This window comes from Zootermopsis nevadensis, unplaced genomic scaffold, assembly GCF_977971745.1.
Source record: "Zootermopsis nevadensis isolate Lab colony 2312 unplaced genomic scaffold, Znev_1.0 Znev_ptg000024l, whole genome shotgun sequence".
NCBI classification, from domain to species: domain Eukaryota; kingdom Metazoa; phylum Arthropoda; class Insecta; order Blattodea; family Termopsidae; genus Zootermopsis; species Zootermopsis nevadensis.
In genome coordinates, this window is record NW_028259156.1 from 2,463,490 (window position 1) to 2,483,824 (window position 20,335).

General features: G+C 38.8%; 1 protein-coding gene across 4 annotated transcripts in view; it reads left to right on the forward strand.

Moving 5' to 3' along the window:
• The window catches only part of dy (transmembrane protein dusky), a 128,890-nt gene that overhangs the window by 90,954 nt on the left and 17,601 nt on the right, over positions 1-20,335 (forward strand). For all 4 annotated transcript variants that reach the window (XM_087354885.1, XM_087354886.1, XM_087354883.1 and 1 more), the window contains one exon: positions 2,608-2,696. In XM_087354885.1, coding sequence (XP_087211011.1) covers positions 2,649-2,696 — 48 coding nt within the window. In that variant the 5' untranslated portion in view covers positions 2,608-2,648. The remainder of the gene's footprint in view (positions 1-2,607; positions 2,697-20,335) is intronic.

Below are 20,335 nucleotides of genomic sequence, written 5' to 3' on the forward strand. Positions count from 1 at the left end.
AGACTGAACGCACAGCTGTGTGGGTTAGGACGTTGAAGAATCGAGAAGAAAGAGAAGGAAATTTATTAATTTTAATTTTAATTTTAACAACAACATTTAAAAATTAAAATTAAGTTTGTGTATAGACTGAAATAATAAATAAATATATACTAATTTTGTCTTATTGTTTCGTTTGTCATGTTTTTCGTATTCTTCAAAAAAATTGACACTACACAAAGACGCTGCTCATAGCCCTGATGATGGAAGTACTAAGGACCTCCGAAACTTTGATAAAATTCTAATAGACTGCGCTATAACCCAGAAGAAATTGATCTTCGTGCCAACTGCTGTGAGAACTTCAAGTTCTAAATTGGGGATGTAGGTTTTACGTCGAATAAGTTTGTTATATCCGCCGCGGTGGTCTAGCGGTTAGAACGCTGGCCTTGTAATCCTGGGGGTCTCGGGTTCGATTCCCGGCGGTGCCCGAATTTATAACTTGTGTTGGGCAAGGCCGTGGTCTAGGCAACACGGAGTTTTCCTCCGTGGCATCCCAACAATTACTCCATTCACACACAGAAGAAGGCAATGGCAAACCACTTCTGGATCATCTGCCAAGACGTATATGAACAGGTCCCAGTCCGAGAAAAGGATGGAAGGATCCTGTTCATATGGACCTGTCGTCAGACAGAACACTAAATAAATAAATAAATTTGTTATATCTAAAGCAATATTAATTCAGATTTTTAATGTATTTAAACGTTAAGTCGACTTGTAGATGGTACAAGAATAATCGTCATCTGATATATGCCTCTTAGTATATCAGACTGTAAGTATGAACACGTGGATTGACGTCATTAAATAGTTAAAGAAATGTGAAACGTGAGCGATGAAAGGAAAGGTACAGTACGGAACAAGATATAATGCAACCCTTATTAGAAGATTTTTTTATGGCTTGTTGAGAAAATCGCATTTATCTCGCTGACGTCTCCAACATCCGCAATGACGCGTGTTGTAAAATGAAAGACGAAAGAGGCTTCATCTGTATCGGCGGCTTCTCAGCAGACTTTCCAAAGAAGGCGAAGTCTAATTTGTACCGGCTGAGAAAAATCTGGTTCCGTAACTGTGAATTCCGGTTGTGATCCGTTATATCAAGACTTCTTGAGCGGCATGAGAAGCCCCCCCAGGGGGGGGGGGGTCCTGGGGAGGAGCCACATAAACGCTGGTAATATAGGGTACCATCTGATTGGCAGATAGTAACAAGTCCTTGTTCGAGTTCACATATGATCGCGTTACAAAGTGTGAAATGTGCTCTTGTAACTAAATAAATGTGATATTTGGAATGTAGTCGCCGCCATCTTAATCCGCTGTTACATATCTCTGACACTTAGGCATACGAGAAGTTCCAGTAATCTTAATTTTGTGAGATTTGTGGGATGTAGCAAGGAGTAATTATTATTTTCGATTTATTTAAAAATATTAATTTATTTAGTGTTCTGTCTGACGACAGGTCCATATGAACAGGATCCTTCCACCCTTTTCTCTTCTCGGACTGGGACCTGTTCATATACGTTCTTGGCAGATGATCCAGAAGTGGTTTGCCATTGCCTTCTTCTGTGTGTGAATGGAGTAATTGTTGGGATGCCACGGAGGAAAACTCCGTGTTGCCTAGACCACGGCCTTGCCCAACACAAGTTATAAATTCGGGCACCGCCGGGAATCGAACCCGAGACCCCAGGATTACAAGGCCAGCGTTCTAACCGCTAGACCACCTCATCTTATTATTATTTAGTGTTCTGTCTGACGACAGGTCCATATGAACAGGATCCTTCCATCCTTTTCTCGGACTGGGACCTGTTCATATACGTTCTTGGCAGATGATCCAGAAGTGGTTTGCCATTGCCTTCTTCTGTGTGTGAATGGAGTAATTGTTGGGATGCCACGGAGGAAAACTCCGTGTTGCCTAGACCACGGCCTTGCCCAACACAAGTTATAAATTCGGGCACCGCCGGGAATCGAACCCGAGACCCCAGGATTACAAGGCCAGCGTTCTAACCGCTAGACCACCTCATATTATTATTATTTAGTGTTCTGTCTAACGACAGGTCCATATGAACAGGATCCTTCCATCCTTTTCTCGGACTGGGACCTGTTCATATACGTTCTTGGCAGATGATCCAGAAGTGGTTTGCCATTGCCTTCTTCTGTGTGTGAATGGAGTAATTGTTGGGATGCCACGGAGGAAAACTCCGTGTTGCCTAGACCACGGCCTTGCCCAACACAAGTTATAAATTCGGGCACCGCCGGGAATCGAACCCGAGACCCCAGGATTACAAGGCCAGCGTTCTAACCGCTAGACCACCTCATCTTATTATTATTTAGTGTTCTGTCTGACGACAGGTCCATATGAACAGGATCCTTCCATCCTTTTCTCGGACTGGGACCTGTTCATATACGTTCTTGGCAGATGATCCAGAAGTGGTTTGCCATTGCCTTCTTCTATCAGAATGAAATTGAATGAGTACAACCGATTTAATGGAAGTTAATTTACTGAGACATTGTAGCGTCTTAAAATGTTTCTTTCGTGTGTAGAAATAATAGTAATAATTAATAAATTTCTTGTTGTTTCAGACGTTGGTCGGACTAAAGACGGTGGCTGCTGAACGCGCGGCATGCTACTACTGAACACTTTTCTGCTAGCCTGTCTCCTACAAAAGGGGGTGAGTAGCTGAGGCTCTGTGGAAAAACCATCACGTTTTGGAGTAACAAAATATCTCCACTTTCCACTTAAAGATTCAGGCAGTATGTTCCTCCGAAACGTCTGAAAGTTGTTACAACCGACACTCCTCGAAAACCTCAAATCGAACAGCTATCGATAATTTGAGGTTCCTACGGCGGTGAGCACGAATATTATAGTGCCATGTAGTATGGTATATGTTTCAGAAGTCATTTTTGCCTCCGTCATCAGGTCGAAGACAGTCATCTTCTTTCTGAACGCCGCGAGAACTTCAAATCATACTTATTTAACCTTTTGCCTGAGGCTACTTGTTACTGCGTTTCGAGATTCCTAACCCTCACTCATTGTCCTGATAATGGCGTTAACAGGGACCTTTGAAACGTCGTTAAAATTCTACCAAACCACACGGCGCTACAACCCAGAAGACAGATAATTAAATTCCCGGACTCCGACCAGATGTTCTGATTAAATAACTACATGAAATGGAGAAATCAGTATTCGCTTAGCTAATCAAGAAATTCTCTGCATTGAGTGGATTCTGAAAATATATTACCGTGCTGATAAGACCCTGTTCCCAGCCACATTAAAGCAGCCTATACTTTCCCAACTTATTATCCGAACATCTACTTTAATATTATCCTCCCTTATACGCCCAGGTCTATTGAGCGTTTTATTATCTTCAGGATTTACAGCTAAAATCTTTTTTATTCAGCCATCTACCTCATGCATGCTACATGCCCGTTGCATCCTCCTTGATTAAACCTGTTCTGACAGAAATTTCGTAGGTTTTTTTTATAATCTCAAGTCAAATGGAATTCGTTTTAAACCACAACAGGCTTAAGACTATCAATTCTTTATCCATAATCGTCGGCACATGTTTTAAAAATTCTTGAGTTATACGTTCCAGTAGCTTGAGCTTTCAAATGTTCGGAGACTTAACCATTTTATCAACGTAACAATCAGGATGGTTTACTGCATTTTAGACAAGACTCTAGTTTTCGTATAGTTGTGAAAGTCTTCACCTCACAGACGAGTCTATTTTCTATAATATACATATACGAGGTGCGATCGGAAAGTTTCCAGACTGCGCGTATATAAAAACCCTGAGATAAGTGTACGGGTTTTTATACGCGCAGTCTTGAAACTTTCCGATCGCACCTCGTAATATAAGATCCATATAAAAAATTATCGAAAAGTCACGTTAATCATATTGAAATATTTATTAAGTACAATTCAGTTGGATTGATAAACACATAATATCGCTGTGACTTTACAAAAACCCACACAGGTAACGCCATTTTGTAAACTTCTCGCTCCATTCAGTGTCGTAGATGTATTTTTCACAAGAGCAATGAGTGTTCACTGTCGAACACTATCCGACATCATCTTCTTACTCAACTTGCCAAAAAGGTCTACAATATTTCATCTGGTGAGACGTCATCGTCAGTGTAGAAACTCTTTATTGGGTTACGTCAAACATAAGGAAAGTGATGTACATCCCAACACTAAATGTAATATTGTTTCTTGCTTCCAATTCAATTTATATTTTGACAAACAGAACATGTCCCACTTCAGGATCATTCTGTATTTATCTCATTTCCTTTCGCCCTGTGTGCCTGGTGATTTGCAGGAAAACCTCATGGACAGAGAAATGGTGCCAATTTGTTAAACGAGGGTCTGACATCACTAAGATTTCTATACTGGCATTTGGGCAAATTATATCGATATTTTGATACTTGTATAATCTGATATTTTCTATGCCGATGACAAGGGTTCGGATAATTGTTCGTAAATTAAAAATAAGCACGCTGGAACATAACCCTTACATAAGCACAGAGCGATATATGTACACAGCTGTTTTGTCGATAGGTAACTATACGCAGTTTTATACTTAAAGTAATTTATTTTATATTTTATAACGTGTGAATTTTACCACAAGTAACCATATCGGTGGATATTAAGTAAGTGAATTTAAACACCTTTCATTTATTCTTAAACTTGAATTTGATTAACGTGATGATAATGTGATTATTTGATTTCAACTGATTTTATATCACAGAATTTGGTATCTGTTATTCTTTTTGCACAAATGTTTATTTCATAAAATTATAACTTGTGGGATTGTGACGACGTGTTTCAAAGAATCAGACTACTACTTTGTATGACGAAGTTTTAAAACTAATATAGCCAAACGTCCGTTCACCATGTTTCTCTAAAAGTGCGCGTCGTATAAACAATTTTAAGCATAGAAATTGTTTCTCATGGAAAGACTACCCCCAGGAAAGGTATTTGCCTTTTTTATATTTCGAAAATTAATCACAGGTATGTCAAATCCCTCTTAGACTGACCTGGGCGCGAACCGGGGCCCTCTGTTGTGAGAATCCGGCAACTAACCGCCTGACCTATACTTTTATTCCTTCCGTAGATTAAATTCTCCTATGTGTAATTGTGTAATGTACAAATTATTTTTATCTCTCACTGTTTCCTGTCATATATTATCGACTATAATTAAAAAATAATTAAATTTAATTATTTTTAATTAGTTTTCAGGTGTCAGTTAAAAGATGAGCGCGCCCTGTTTTTTAGTGTACCTTGTCTATGAAGTTCAAAGGTGCTTGTGCAGTGATTTTTGTAGTCAGCGCAACCGTTAACTTATAGGTCGACCGGACTTGTTGGGAGGAACGTTCGAATTGAGCCTGAGTGGAGGCTAACGAAAGGAGTTTAATTTAGTATACACAAGTCTTAAGTAGCGACTTATTGAAACTGTGTTAATGCAACAAACACGCTAATTTAATAGTTTAATCCTAAATTATTTTCAGAAACCCCAAGCGAGGGAGGGGTAACTTCTAATATCTTCCTTTGTTACTGAGCTGCAGAAAACATCTTCACCAGGATTTGAAACCAGGACAGAAATTATTCTTATAATCTCCCCCACCGAGACAAAAAATCTTTCGTCTTGGCCCCCCTTCGTATATCTTGCTTGGTTTCCGAGTATCTTCAATGGGACACGAACCCAGGCGCTTTAATGAATGAATTATCGTGATTTTCTTTAGTATTTCTAGAGATTAAACATTCGGGCAACGACAGTCCCCTGCTATATATTTACCTTCTCAACCATTCACGATAATTTCTTTGTGACTTTGAAAACTAACAAATTTCAATGTGTGGGTCAACACAATTCTTAACCAGACGTAATAGGATCTTTTTATGACCAGTACAGGCGACTCTCGATTTACGAACGAGTTCCGTTCCAAGACGTTGTTCGTTATGTGTATCTTGCATTACTGAGCTTTTACGATACGTGTCGTATACGTTAGAAACCATTTTGAAACATTAAAACCATGTACTAATTATCGTATAATAATTTTCTGATAATTATTGTAATGAATACATTTTTTAAAAGTTTATTTATTTAAATCTTACAATTATGTTCACTATACGAGGTGCGATCGGAAAGTTTCAAGACTGTGACAATAGAGGGCGAACCGGATGTAGTACGAGCTTCTGCCGCTAGGGGGTGCGGCCTACATTCATAGTGAATCAGTGTGCCAGCCGGCATCATCGAATTAGCATTTGTTTCTTAGTTACGGGCGTTTTGGTAGTGCATTACACCGACCCTCCTGCGATTTCGGAATGGCGTGTGCATCAAATTTTGCCAAACACTCGCCAAAACGGCTACGGAAACCTATGAAATGCTAAAGCAAGCATTTGGGGAGTCCGCAATGGGTCGTGCACAAACTTTTGTGTGGCATTCACGTTTTAAAAATGGCCGAACCTCTGTCGATGATGACGAGCGTTCTGGACGACCATCTTCGAGCACAACGCCCGAAAATGTTACGAAGATCGACGTCGTACCATCAACGACTTGTGCGACATTGTTGGGATAGGCTATGGGACCTGTCAGCTGATTCTAAAGGAAGAACTCCACATGCGACGCATCATGACAACGCGCCAGCGCACACCGCCCTCAAAGTTCGGCAGTTGTTGGCCTCAAACACCATGGCCGTCATCCCGCACCCTCCTTATTCGCCGTGTGACTTCTTCCTCTTCCCAAAGATGAAAATTCAGCTAAAGGGAAGGAGATTTGAGACGATAGAAGAGATTCAGGCAGAATCGCAGATGGTGCTTGACAGGCTGACAAAGAAAGATTTCCAGGGATGCTTCCAGGCTTGGCAGCGGCGCTGGGATCGTTGTGTTCACTCCCAGGGGAACTACTTCGAGGGTGATGGATGCATTTAATACCTGAGATAAGTGTACGGGTTTTTATACGCGCAGTCTTGAAACTTTCCGATCGCACCTCGTACGTATGGCATTTCGTTTTATAAGGAACTCTATCTATTAGCGACTTTAAGAAATTTTGAATGAATTATGACGTTCGTTATAGCAAATGTTCGTAAATCGAATGTTCGTAACTCGAATGTTCGTAAACCGAGCGTTGCCTTAATGGAAGCCATCAGGCCGAAATCCCTAACAGCGTTAACGTGGCAACGGCTAAGATTAAAAAAAATTTTAAGCACAATTGTGAAGGATTTCGACTGTTTTATAACGAGTAGGTAGTTCATACGATATGATACTTGATGCGATGTGATATATGAGACGATACGATAGGTTTCTGCTTACTGAATACCATTCTTATATACGCGCATTCACACACAACTTCCGCGGTAAAAGACACTGTGAGGTACTGAACTACTTATTTGTCTCGCTATGTGAAGAAATTTCAGAAATATTGATGTAACCCAGTTTGTATTTTAGTACTACATCAGTGATGAGCAGTGGATAATGCAACATTTGAATTAATTTTAGGAACGAAAATTATTAGAATCCTGAAGTTTAAAAAGCCCACAAAAGCTGATAATTAACCAATTTTCCTGAAGCTTCGCCCCCTTGTTCACAAGAGCCTGCCATTGGCCCCTTGACTCCAGTCTAGATCTTGTTTTTTAAGATTCACTTTAATAGTATCCCCAACCTTTTCCAATTAAAGGTGTGTACTTAATTCTAATCTTTCCTATGCAAATAGGATTTGAGGTTCTAACGCCGATGAGAACTAGGATGACTGTGTTCTGGGTTGAAACGTCGTGCAGTCTGGTAGAAAGTTACCGACGTTTCAGGTGTATTTGCAGCCACCATCATCAGGGCAAATTCTAGCCAAGCTTTGTCCTGTGCAGGTGGAGGATTTCCTTTGTTTTAGAATTAATTGTTGATTAGAACAGGTCAGAGAACCCAACTGGTAAAAACTGACGAGGTACTAATTAGGCCCAAGTTTTTACGCTAGACAAATGTCGTTGAACTGTCATTTTTCGAGGCCTTTCTGCTGTAAATTAGACGTTTTAACTAATAGGTTATGTCGACTGCTGCTGGTGACTGTGATGGAATATATAGGACAATAGAACTTCAAAATTAACTGACGATAGAATTTTACTTTAAAACGTACCTCGTTAAACATTTGGATTCTCTAGAAGGGATTCAGATGGAATCAGTAAATTCAATGAGATAAGTCCTTTATTGACTAATTTGTTTCCATCTGCGATTAACAGTTTCTTTAAAAATAAGTTAAATTCACGTATTTAGTTGGTTTTTAAGAACATTTTTGTATCTGTTAAAATATTTCAGAATCGTGCAATGGACAAAGAGTGTAATTCAGTATTAGATGTATATCTTATCTCGTACTTTCAGGTCTTTAAGAACGAAATAATTTTACTCAAAAGACATATAACCCCAAATATTAAGTCAAAATACACACAAGAACAAATGCGTATAATTATCTGCCGAACGCAAAAATTTGGAATATACGCACGTGTTCCAGAATGTTCTCATCTCTCAACACTCCTCAATCTCTCTCGCAACATCCTTTATCCCACTAGTTCACAAGATAACGATGTTTAATATACAATATAGGATATCACAAGAAGATATATTCACAATCATTACATACGTCAGCATTATTTATACATTTTTTGGGGGATATCCTGTATTTTTTATTTTTAGGATATATTTAATACATGCAGAATTATTCATTTGAACGTATGTGTATAAAATCTACGTATATATTTATTAATGGGAGATTCTACGTGGCATTTGACCCTTAAAGTAAGCTATCAAATTTGTCAAGTGCCACTTTATATAACATACCATTTTCGAGGAAGGTAGCAAATCATTAAATATTTAAAAGTGTAGTTGTCTTTAAAGAAATTGTTTTGTATAATTATTAAATACATTATTTCTGAAATTATATCGTTGTCGGGGACTTCCGGACTGAGACTATGTAATCACCGTTTACGCAATACCCTGAGGATGAGGACGAAGATGGTTCTCGAAACGTTAATCTTTTCTTATTTAATCCACCTTACACGGCTGGTAGGCTGAAAAGAATTTATTATAAAATCGAATGAGATTCTACACTGAGACTCAGATATTAGTAATCTTTATCAGTAGATAAATAACAATATTTTGCAGATTTAAGGTTTGTACATGCGTCTTCCTACATCGCATGACATAAGTTGTGTGTACGAGATGTGTTTGGATCAACCTGTACTGAGAACATTATAACAGGAACTTGTCTGCCTTAGACCTTCTTCTGTACCGTTCTGCGTCTACTTACTGCTGTGCGTGGTTCATATCTTGTCCGGGTCTGTTGCCCGACTTATTCCTAGAAACGGCTTGTTCGTCACAAACGTCAGCTTACGGAAGCCAATGATGGCTTTTTGTAGTTCCAAGATGAATCCACGAGAGCAGATTTCTCTTTTCTGGAATTGTGTTTATGTCTACAGAGAATTTTAACTGTTACACATGTGTTGTTTCATTGCGGTTCTCAAACTACTTGCTAAGCATAATGAACAATTCGTTTGCAAAATGCTTAGTATTTACTATACGATGTAATACAACGTCACGTATCACAAATTGCCCTCGGATATTTAACCGAAATTAATCATCTGTATAATTTATTCATGTTATTAGTTTATCTATGTTAAATGGATTAGGTTATCGCTTGTTATAACTTCATATCTTTCATGATTCCTTCCGTTTCTTACCGAAACGTCGCGGTCCTGTGTTTAGCAATCTTGTATCCTGTTCGGGAGGTCTCGGCCCGACTACTGGCTGCCCTGACGGGCTTTTGGTAGCTTTTCTCAGCCCCTCCAGGCAAATGGGCCGCTTCTCGTAAACCTATGTTCGTGGTATATATATATATATATATATATATATATATATATATATATACACAGGGTGAGTCAGAAGTATGTTTACAAACTTCGTGTTCGTGTTCCAGGAACAACAATAATAAAAAAAATTCTATGGACTTGGAGTCGCAAATGTTTTATTTTCGAAATAATAGCCAAAAATAAGATTCAATGAATGATTTTATGTCAAAGTGAATCCAGCTTCCAGCAAAGATTTTCAATTAACGTTTGGGCAGGAATTTATTTTATTTTATTTATTTATTATTGACTGCAAATGGGTTTATACCCGGTGGCAGTGTCCTACAATAACATACAAAACAATGAGACAGAACAGAACAATGAGATACATCAACACAATGAATTGTTGGCGACATGCTTATTGGTACACACATGCTTCGATCGCGTCTAATAGGACCTTCATATCGGCGATTCTTAAGAAGACACTTGCCACGTCACCACTGAATACAAGAAGATAAATGTGGTTTATGCACGACAGAGCCCCAGAACACTTCTCCCATCGCGTCAGATATCATCTCAATGAACAGTACTCTCAGCGTGGTGGCCCAGTAGCATGGCCACCGAGGTCACCGGACCTGACTCCATTGGACTTTTATCTGTGGGGTCACTTTTAAGTCCGTCGTAAATGCAACACCCATAAGCAATGAAGACGACCTATGGGAACGTGGTGTGTACGAACGAATCCGTCAGTCTTGTGTACGTCGTGCTCGGGCATGTGTGGAGAATGGAGGAACAACCTTTGAGCATCTGTTCTTAAACTTGGAAATAAAGACATACATTGAAACTTATTTTTGGCTATTATTTCGAAAATGAAACATTTGCGACCTCATGTTCATAGGAACAATTTTTATTATTTTTAATCCAGGAACACGCACACGAAGTTTGTAAACATTCTTCTGACTCACCCTGTATATACACACAGAGTGAAATAGCTCTATCTCCGAAACCGTTCGGAATAGGACACATGTACATATACACTTTTTTGTTTAGAATGAACGATACTGTGGCCTCCCAGAATATTGACCTTTCCTCCTGTGATCCTTCTTTGTAAGATATTTAAGAGTTTACTTAATGGATTGATTTTCTAAATCAATTAGTTATTTCAGAGTCCATCTACATTTCAAAAAACACTGAAGATAAAGATTTAAAGAAATAAATTTTATCACGTTGTTTTACAGGGAAGGAACATAGATTGACGGTCTTCGAGAACGGAGTGTTGAGGAAGATACATGGACCTAAATTGGAGTGAGACAGATAATAGAGAAAATTGCGTAATGATTAACTTCACGGCCTGAACTTCTCATCTGATGTTAGGGTAATTAAATTGAGGAGAAAAAGTTTGTCGGGACGTGGGTTGTTTACAAGGTATTGGTTGGGAGGTCCGAGGCGAGGAGACCCAGGCGTAGGTGGGATAACTTTAAGATGGATCTTAGGGAGAAACGGATCGATAGAACTAATTGGATTCAGCTAGCTCAGGGTAGATTCCGGTGGCGGGATTTTGTGAACACGATGATAAACCTTTGGGTTAAGTAAAGAAATTGGGATATTCTTTTGATAAGCAGAGTATAAATTCGACTTGTCAAAGAATTTCGTGCACCATAAGAGTAGTGAGCCATGGCTTTTAGGGCCTGATTATTTTAGAATGTACTACGTGGAAACAAATTTGTTTTCCTATTTTTATTACAAATCACAGTTTTCGTTGTTAATTTTGCATTTATATCATCTATTGTCGACAAATTGTTCTGTGTAACGTCATTGAAGTGATTTAAGTCAGAGTAGCCATTAATGACTGAAATGTGACTTTACTCCATGAAATGCTTGTAGTTAAATCAGCTTGTTTTCTTGCTGAAGACAATTTTTAAACGCTTTTGTGAAATGTCTTATAAATAATTGACATCTTCGAAGTTTTATAATACTGTTATATTTGGTGTTTATGAAAGAATCTGTTATCAACTGTGTGTACACGTGTTTTATATATTATTTGTTCTGTAGGGCTATTTGTCATTCTTGAAATTAAATGAAAAAACTATCGGAAACTACATTACACATTATGAGTTTGACAAATGTTGAAAAAACGTGCATATAAATGTGATCCTTGAGTTAATATGGTCAACAAACAGAAAAACCTAGTTATTATCTTCAAACACTAGAAATGCAGATGTTAACGACAATCGACTAGGATGGAACTTCTCATAAATGTGTTATGAAATTAAAATTGCGGAGAAAAAAGTATTTATCGCAGTTTTATTTATATTAATACTTACAATTATTATTAACTGAATACAGTATAAATCCGTATTTTATCCAATAAATTGTAGGCGCTGTAATTTTTGTTTATTTATTTATTGAATTAAGAACGTAGACTCGATTTCCAAAATGTTTCGTTTTATAAAACAACAGCAAAATTTGAAACTATTCAAAAGAAATTAATCGTATTCTAATAAATATTCTTAATTGTATTTAATAATCCAGTTCTTACCTCAAAGAAAACACTGCCCATAACTATTACAAGGTTCAGTTGGTTTATTATTATTTAGTGTTCTGTCTGGCGACAGGTCCATATGAACAGGATCCTTCCATCCTTTTCTCTGACTGGGACCTGTTCATATACGTTCTTGGCAGATGATCCAGAAGTGGTTTGCCATTGCCTTCTTCTGTGTGTGTGAATGGAGTAATTGTTGGGATGCCACGGAGGAAAACTCCGTGTTGCCTAGACCACGGCCTTGCCCAACACAAGTTATAAATTCGGGCACCGCCAGCAATCGAACCCGAGACCCCAGGATTAAAAGGCCAGCGTTCTAACCGCTAGACCACCTCATCTTATTATTATTTAGTGTTCTGTCTGGCGACAGGTCCATATGAACAGGATCCTTCCATCCTTTTCTCTGACTGGGACCTGTTCATATACGTTCTTGGCAGATGATCCAGAAGTGGTTTGCCATTGCCTTCTTCTGTGTGTGTGAATGGAGTAATTGTTGGGATGCCACGGAGGAAAACTCCGTGTTGCCTAGACCACGGCCTTGCCCAACACAAGTTATAAATTCGGGCACCGCCAGCAATCGAACCCGAGACCCCAGGATTAAAAGGCCAGCGTTCTAACCGCTAGACCACCTCATCTTATTATTATTTAGTGTTCTGTCTGACGACAGGTCCATATGAACAGGATCCTTCCATCCTTTTCTCTGACTGGGACCTGTTCATATACGTTCTTGGCAGATGATCCAGAAGTGGTTTGCCATTGCCTTCTTCTGTGTGTGAATGGAGTAATTGTTGGGATGCCACGGAGGAAAACTCCGTGTTGCCTAGACCACGGCCTTGCCCAACACAAGTTATAAATTCGGGTACCGCCGGGAATCGAACCCGAGACCCCAGGATTACAAGGCCAGCGTTCTAACCGCTAGACCACCGTGGCGGTCTTTTCAGTTGGTTAACGCTGTTTAAATAAATAATCAGTTTACTCTGAGAATCATATGAAATCTGCCTGTTTAACTGCTTGTAGTCTCCAATCAGAATGACTATTTTATAGACTCTGTTATACCTAATACTGATCGACATGTGAATGAGATTCTATAATAACACCTTCCAGACTGGATAATTAAACGAGCCAGAGACAGTACCTGAAAGTCTAGTGTCCAGGAGGCTGTACACATTCCAGTACCTGTCATTATCTATTGCACTAGATTGTACATATCTTGTCCAACACGTGTAAGATTTCAAGTTTAATGGATAGTATACCTATACAGTAACAGTAAAGCAGGGACGACCAGATTGCTGTGCCACAATTTGCCCTCGGGTGTACTTCATTCTGGGCTAATTGTTCTGTCAGCATTCACCGGCTTCGCGGTTCAATGGTTAGTACATACCTTGCTCCACATTTGGTAGATCCAGGGTTATGAACTCTGTCTGAGGACCAGTTACCTTAACTAGATTATTAGTGGGGTTCCTTAGTCGCTGCGGACAAATTCTGATATAGATGGAGTTTGAAGGTATATGTAAAAGTATTTTGAACTTTGTAAGATTTGAGGTTTTCACAGCGGTGAGTCTGAAGATTTCTGTCTTCTGTGTTGTTGCGCTGTGTAGTCTGGTCGCTGTTAACCAACGTTTCAGGGGTCATACTGCCTCCGTCATCAGAGTATGAAGCTTTCTGTCTTCTGGGTTGTTGCGCTGTGTAGTCTGGTCGATGTTAACCAACGTTTCAGAGGTCATACTGCCTCCGTCATCAGAGTATGAAGCTTTCTGTCTTCTGGGTTGTTGCGCTGTGTAGTCTGGTCGATGTTAACCAACGTTTCAGGGGTCATACTGCCTCCGTCATCAGAGTATGAAGCTTTCTGTCTTCTGGGTTGTTGCGCTGTGTAGTCTGGTCGATGTTAACCAACGATTCAGAGGTCATACTGCCTCCGTCATCAGAGTATGAAGCTTTCTGTCTTCTGGGTTGTTGCGCCGTGTAGTCTGGTCGATGTTTACCAGTGTTTCAGAGGTCATGCTGCCCTGATAACGGAGGTAGCATGACCTCTGAAACGTTGGTTAACATCGACCAGACTACACAGCGCAACAACCCAGAAGACAAAAATCTTTATTTTGAACTTTGTTCACCGTCTATATTTAAATGAAATTACGTTTCGGAAGCTGGATTTTCACCTGTCTTCAGGTAACAACGGTAGAAGAACAGAGCTGTTGGGGCCTCCTGGGTGAGCTATCTGAATCAGGGGACCCAACATCTAGAGTTTTTGTCCTTCCAGCTTTTCAACTTGAAGACAGAAGAAGATTCAGTTTCCGAATAGTTGTAGTTTCACTGAAACAAACACTTCAGAAAAAAATTCCAAAATTACACTTCTGTAAAGTCTTAAATATTAAAATAGGCCACGGTATCTCTTTCCCGATTCATTTTTCGTAGTCTCAACATCTTAGGCGATATAACCGATGCATATGAAAAAGCATTGTTAAATATTCGTATCAGCACAGCTTTTGCGCGCATCCGGGCGTGAGCAGCGACCCAGTATCTAAGGTGACCTTGACTCGAGTATCACCCATTACATTACTTGCATCTGTTTTAATTTTTACATCTTCATACGTTATTCTCGAGTTGCGTTTTAAATGGTACATCTTGTTAAATGATAGGGAATTTCTTGACTAGCTGAGCGACTTATTATCTTGCTTATCGTTTTTACCACAGGATGTCCCACAGGATCTCTCTGAAGGACTCAGCTTATAAGCGAAGACTCTGCTACATGAAGCTAATTAAAACGTCAATTGAATAAAAATTTTCTTGGATATTATCCATCGTCTAGTAAATATAAAACGTAAAACGACGTTTCGGAAATAGGGATTAGCTCTATCTAGTGGGCCCAACTGTGTAGGAACCTGAAGACGGAGATAGAGTCCCATCTCCGAAACGTCGTTTTTACGTTTTATATTTACTAGACGATGGATAATATCCAAGAATATTTTTATTCAATTGACTCTTCACCATCGTCAAGAAGTTTTAGATTTGATAATTAAAACGTGTATGTAATTATAGATTCTCTGGTATTTATTCAGTTCAGGGACTGAATAACTCTCTAAAGGCATACAACAAGAAAAAACCCGGTTGATAAAATTAATGAATGAAGGATATAAATGTTGTTTTCACACCCACAAAGGATCGGGTTATGAACTGGCCTGACGCATTCATTATTACTGCGTGAGTAATTTTTGGCATCTGTGTGGGTCAGTGGGGGCCCTAGGGATACACTGCGCGGTCAATCCTCCGTTACCACGAGGAGAGTTGTTTCTAGTCTACCTACCTGTCCAACCCTTTGCGTATTTGCCTACCAGCCACTCTTTACCGTCCAGAATGTTAATTGTTCTTACATCATTTTCCTCGGACACGAATTCCTTTCCTGGTGTTAATACTCTAGTATAAGAGCCACCCTAGGTTTGCGTCGATATAAGGAGGTCAGTGTGTGTATTAAAGTTAAGTTGCGTACTTTACATAGTAACCAAATATCGTACGTTCACTGATAAATGTATTTACCCTGTTCTTCTAAATACGGGTTTGCTATTGTAATTTTCGTAAGGCATAATTTTGTGCACCGCAGACCATGATTTGAAATAACACCTGAAAGATGTTTATTTTTTAAGCTGGTAACACTGTGCCACACGAAAAGACTTAAGAGTCTCCTACCCCAGCTGTGAATTACATCGTTAAAACCCGGGTTCGCTCCCAGTTTAGTCCATGCGGGATTTTGCGTAAACGTAATCAAGTACTCTTCGATTAACCGTGTGAGAATTGAATAAATACACAACGTCTCGGAGACTGTTTCTATCATTGATTCATGTTAAATAAATATTACTGGTCGCTCGAGTACAATTCAGTGCATTCATTCATCGTGGAAACTTTATATATTTTATAGTTATTTAATTCATTATAATTTGAAATGTGAGTGGTATAAATATAATTTATTTACGTAAGAAATTAATAAAATGACACAATCATAAATTTTTAGGTGAGTTCGTGTTTGGGAAACATTAAAATTTAAGAACACTAAAATGAGCTACTTGTTTTCTCCGTGCGAGTGAATTCGACAGTCGTTCTTTCACATTCATCGAGATTAATGAATAAGTCGATAAAACTCGGTCATCAACATGAGGCAATCTGCATTTATTCTTCAAAGTTACTTCCATAGGGCGTTCTAAATTTATGCTGATGTAATGAGTGGTTACCATCTCCCTGCTTCATATTCTGATGGTCCCTGCTAAGTTCTCGGCCCAGAGAGCGACTATCCTAAGGGTTTTAGTCGTTTTCCTCAGTCCTTTCACACAAATTCGAATTCAGTGTCTTAAATCAAGCCACGATCTCTTCTTGCGATATCTTTTCCAATTCATTATTCACTAATACCGTCATTTGACGTTTTATAATCTGAGCCACTGACAGCGTCTTTAAATAAACCATTAAATAAATAAATAATGCTAGTTTTTGACTTCCGTTAACAATCGATTTTAAGTGCAGGCACGTTTTAGTTGTAGAATACGAATACTATATATAAATCACTTGGATAATTTAGAAATTTTAATGTTATTTCTTCCGCAACAAGCCCGAAGATGTTTAGGAGCTGCTAAAGCATGGAATGGGGTAACGTAATGATTCTTAAAGAAATATTGCCACGCGTTCCTGTTTTTTCTCTTATATTTATGTTCTGGTATAAGCTTTACAATTACAACGCGTAGTATTTATATTAATATTAGTATTATCCCATGCCAATTCTTGCTTATGTTTTAATCTTACGATTTTTAAGATAGTATAATTGCGTCATATTGTGAATCTAATCGTAAGTTAATTATTCGGTATTGTCCGTCTAATCACAATTATATTTAAAATTTAATATTATACAAATAAGATAATTAAAATATCATTGTATGTTCCACATCGAATAATCGATTTTCATTTGGAACATTCCAAATATTAAATTAATTATTCGGTATTGTCCGTCTAATCACAATTATATTTAAAATTTAATATTATACAAATAAGATAATTAAAATATCATTGTATGTTCCAAATGAAAATCGATTATTCGATGTGGAACATACAATGATATTTTAATTATCTTATTTGTATAATATTAAATTTTAAATATAATTGTGATTAGACGGACAATACCGAATAATTAATTTAATATTTGGAATGTTCCAAATGAAAATCGATTATTCGATGTGGAACATAAAATGATATTTTAATTATCTTATTTGTATAATATTAAATATTAAATATAATTGTGATTAGACGGACAATACCGAATAATTAACTTACGATTTTTATAAAAATGTGGACTATATTCAACAGAACGTATTTATAATTCTTGCACATTTTATCTTCAGTGGAATGCTGTTATTATTAGCATAAATGTAGCCTTAAGTCACGGATAGGAAGACGTTTGTAATGACGTAATTAGTCTTCAGTTGACTAAAACTTGACTTCAGTATATAAGTTGCTGTTTTAAGCTTCAGTTCCGTTACATTGTGCTGCTAGGTTTAGATACTACGGAGTTGAGACAGGAATATCCAGGCAAACAGGTCTGCCACTCCTTCAAAATGCTTTGCTTAGAATCTTCAATGACTCTTCTCCTTTGATGATTCTATCTGTTTCATTGATACACTGGGAAATGTCAATGCGCGAACAAGACACAAGTTCAGTGAGTGGACTGATGTGTGTTTCTGTAGGTGCAGTGCCCCTCTTTTCATTTAATTTCTTTTAGGAACTGTTAAATGACATCCCCAATAGTGGTTTGAATATCGACGAAGTAAACACACTTTTTGGTGCATTTCTCATAAACATTCGTACACAGTCCAAAAGAGAAGCTGTAATATTTTTTTTATGTAGATTATTGTTTGGTTAGTTTTGTTATATATTAATCAAAAGCAGCAAGGCCGTGGTCTAGGCAACGCGGAGTTTTCCTCCGGGGGCTTTACCGGTTCCTCCGTGGCATCCCAACAATTACTGCATTCACACACAGAAGAAGGCAATGGCAAACCACTTCTGGATCATCTGCCAAGAACGTATATGAACAGGTCCCAGTCCGAGAAAAGGATGGAAGGATCCTGTTCATATGGACCTGTCGTCACACAGAACACTAAATAATAATAAGATGAGGTGGTCTAGCGGTTAGAACGCTGGCCTTGTAATCCTGGGGTCTCGGGTTCGATTCCCGGCGATGCCCGAATTTATAACTTGTGTTGGGCAAGGCCGTGGTCTAGGCAACACGGAGTTTTCCTCCGTGGCTTCCCAACAATTACTCCATTCACACACAGAAGAAGGCAATGGCAAACCACTTCTGGATCATCTGCCAAGAACGTATATGAACAGGTCCCAGTCCGAGAAGAGGATGGAAGGATCCTGTTCATATGGACCTGTCGTCACACAGAACACTAAATAATAATAAGATGAGGTGGTCTAGCGGTTAGAACGCTGGCCTTGTAATCCTGGGGTCTCGGGTTCGATTCCCGGCGATGCCCGAATTTATAACTTGTGTTGGGCAAGGCCGTGGTCTAGGCAACACGGAGTTTTCCTCCGTGGCTTCCCAACAATTACTCCATTCACACACAGAAGAAGGCAATGGCAAACCACTTCTGGATCATCTGCCAAGAACGTATATGAACAGGTCCCAGTCCGAGAAAAGGATGGAAGGATCCTGTTCATATGGACCTGTCGTCAGACAGAACTCTAAATAAAAATCAAAATCAAAAGCAGCTTTGAATAATATATTAAATGCCAGATGTAGATTGAAATTCATGAAAGAACATTGGGGATTGAATTAAATCTGTAAGTAGTAAAGCAATCTCATTACACGACAAGTAGGTTGTTTGGGTTGAATGGAGGTATAGCTCCTCTGTTTCTTGACCTCGGCACTAGATGGGAGTTAGAGGTCACCATCACGCCCCGGCCGGCTTTACCCCCGGGAAAGGACCCCGGTACCCTTTGGATAGGAGGCTGGGTGGGCCCCAGAGCCGGTCTGGACGCAGAGGCTAGAGGAAAAATTCCTCTGTTCCCGTTGGGGATCGAACACTGGTCATCGATTCCGTAGTCAGTCACTATACTGACTGAGTTACTCAGCTCAATCATCTAATTATGCTTAACGTAGTGTCATTTGTTTACCTTCGACAAGGTGGTGATACCTTCGGGAGGTTATGTTGATTTCACCAAAGTTTAAAATACGGTTGAGTTTCAAATGGGACGTTCTGTAAAACCCTTCACAGAGGCTAGAACGTTCTGTTCCTGGCCTGAAGATATTGGCCCATATTTAAGGTTTAGGCTACGATGTAATGATGTATGTCGGAATGCGATACGTTCTGACTATCCTTGGTTATACATAATCTTCACCGTTACACGTAATTATTTAGGCTTCTCTAAGGGCAGCAATAGTCTTAATTATGAGTTAACCAGTTAAAATATACCATTGTTTCTGCCCATATTGTAATTTGAAGGCTAGATAAGTTACCCGTTACAACTGAGGTAACATAGGCCACGGCTTCTTGGCGTGTCTAAAAATGTAAGAAATTTATGGCGAATCTGTAAGAATCAAACAAGAAATTCCTTTATTTCAAAGGAGTTAAATACTCCTTGTAAAAAATAACCGGTTAGAAAACAAAATCAATAGAGTAAAGCCTTTTTTTTTTGAGAAGCTGATAGTCGCCTAGCTAGCCAGAAATATTCTGGTCCTTCTTAGAATTTGAAGGTTCATAGCCGTGTTTACAAAAACCAGCCATTGGACCAAATATAAATAGCAACACGTAACAGATATTATTTTAACATAAATACGATATTACAAATTTGTTTTCCTTTTTGTAACATACAAGTTTAAGCGGCGTGGAATAAGAAGATGAAGAATGAAGTGGTCGTGGCGCATTTAAGTTAGAATACTAATTCATTCTTCGCCAGGGGTGACTTCCT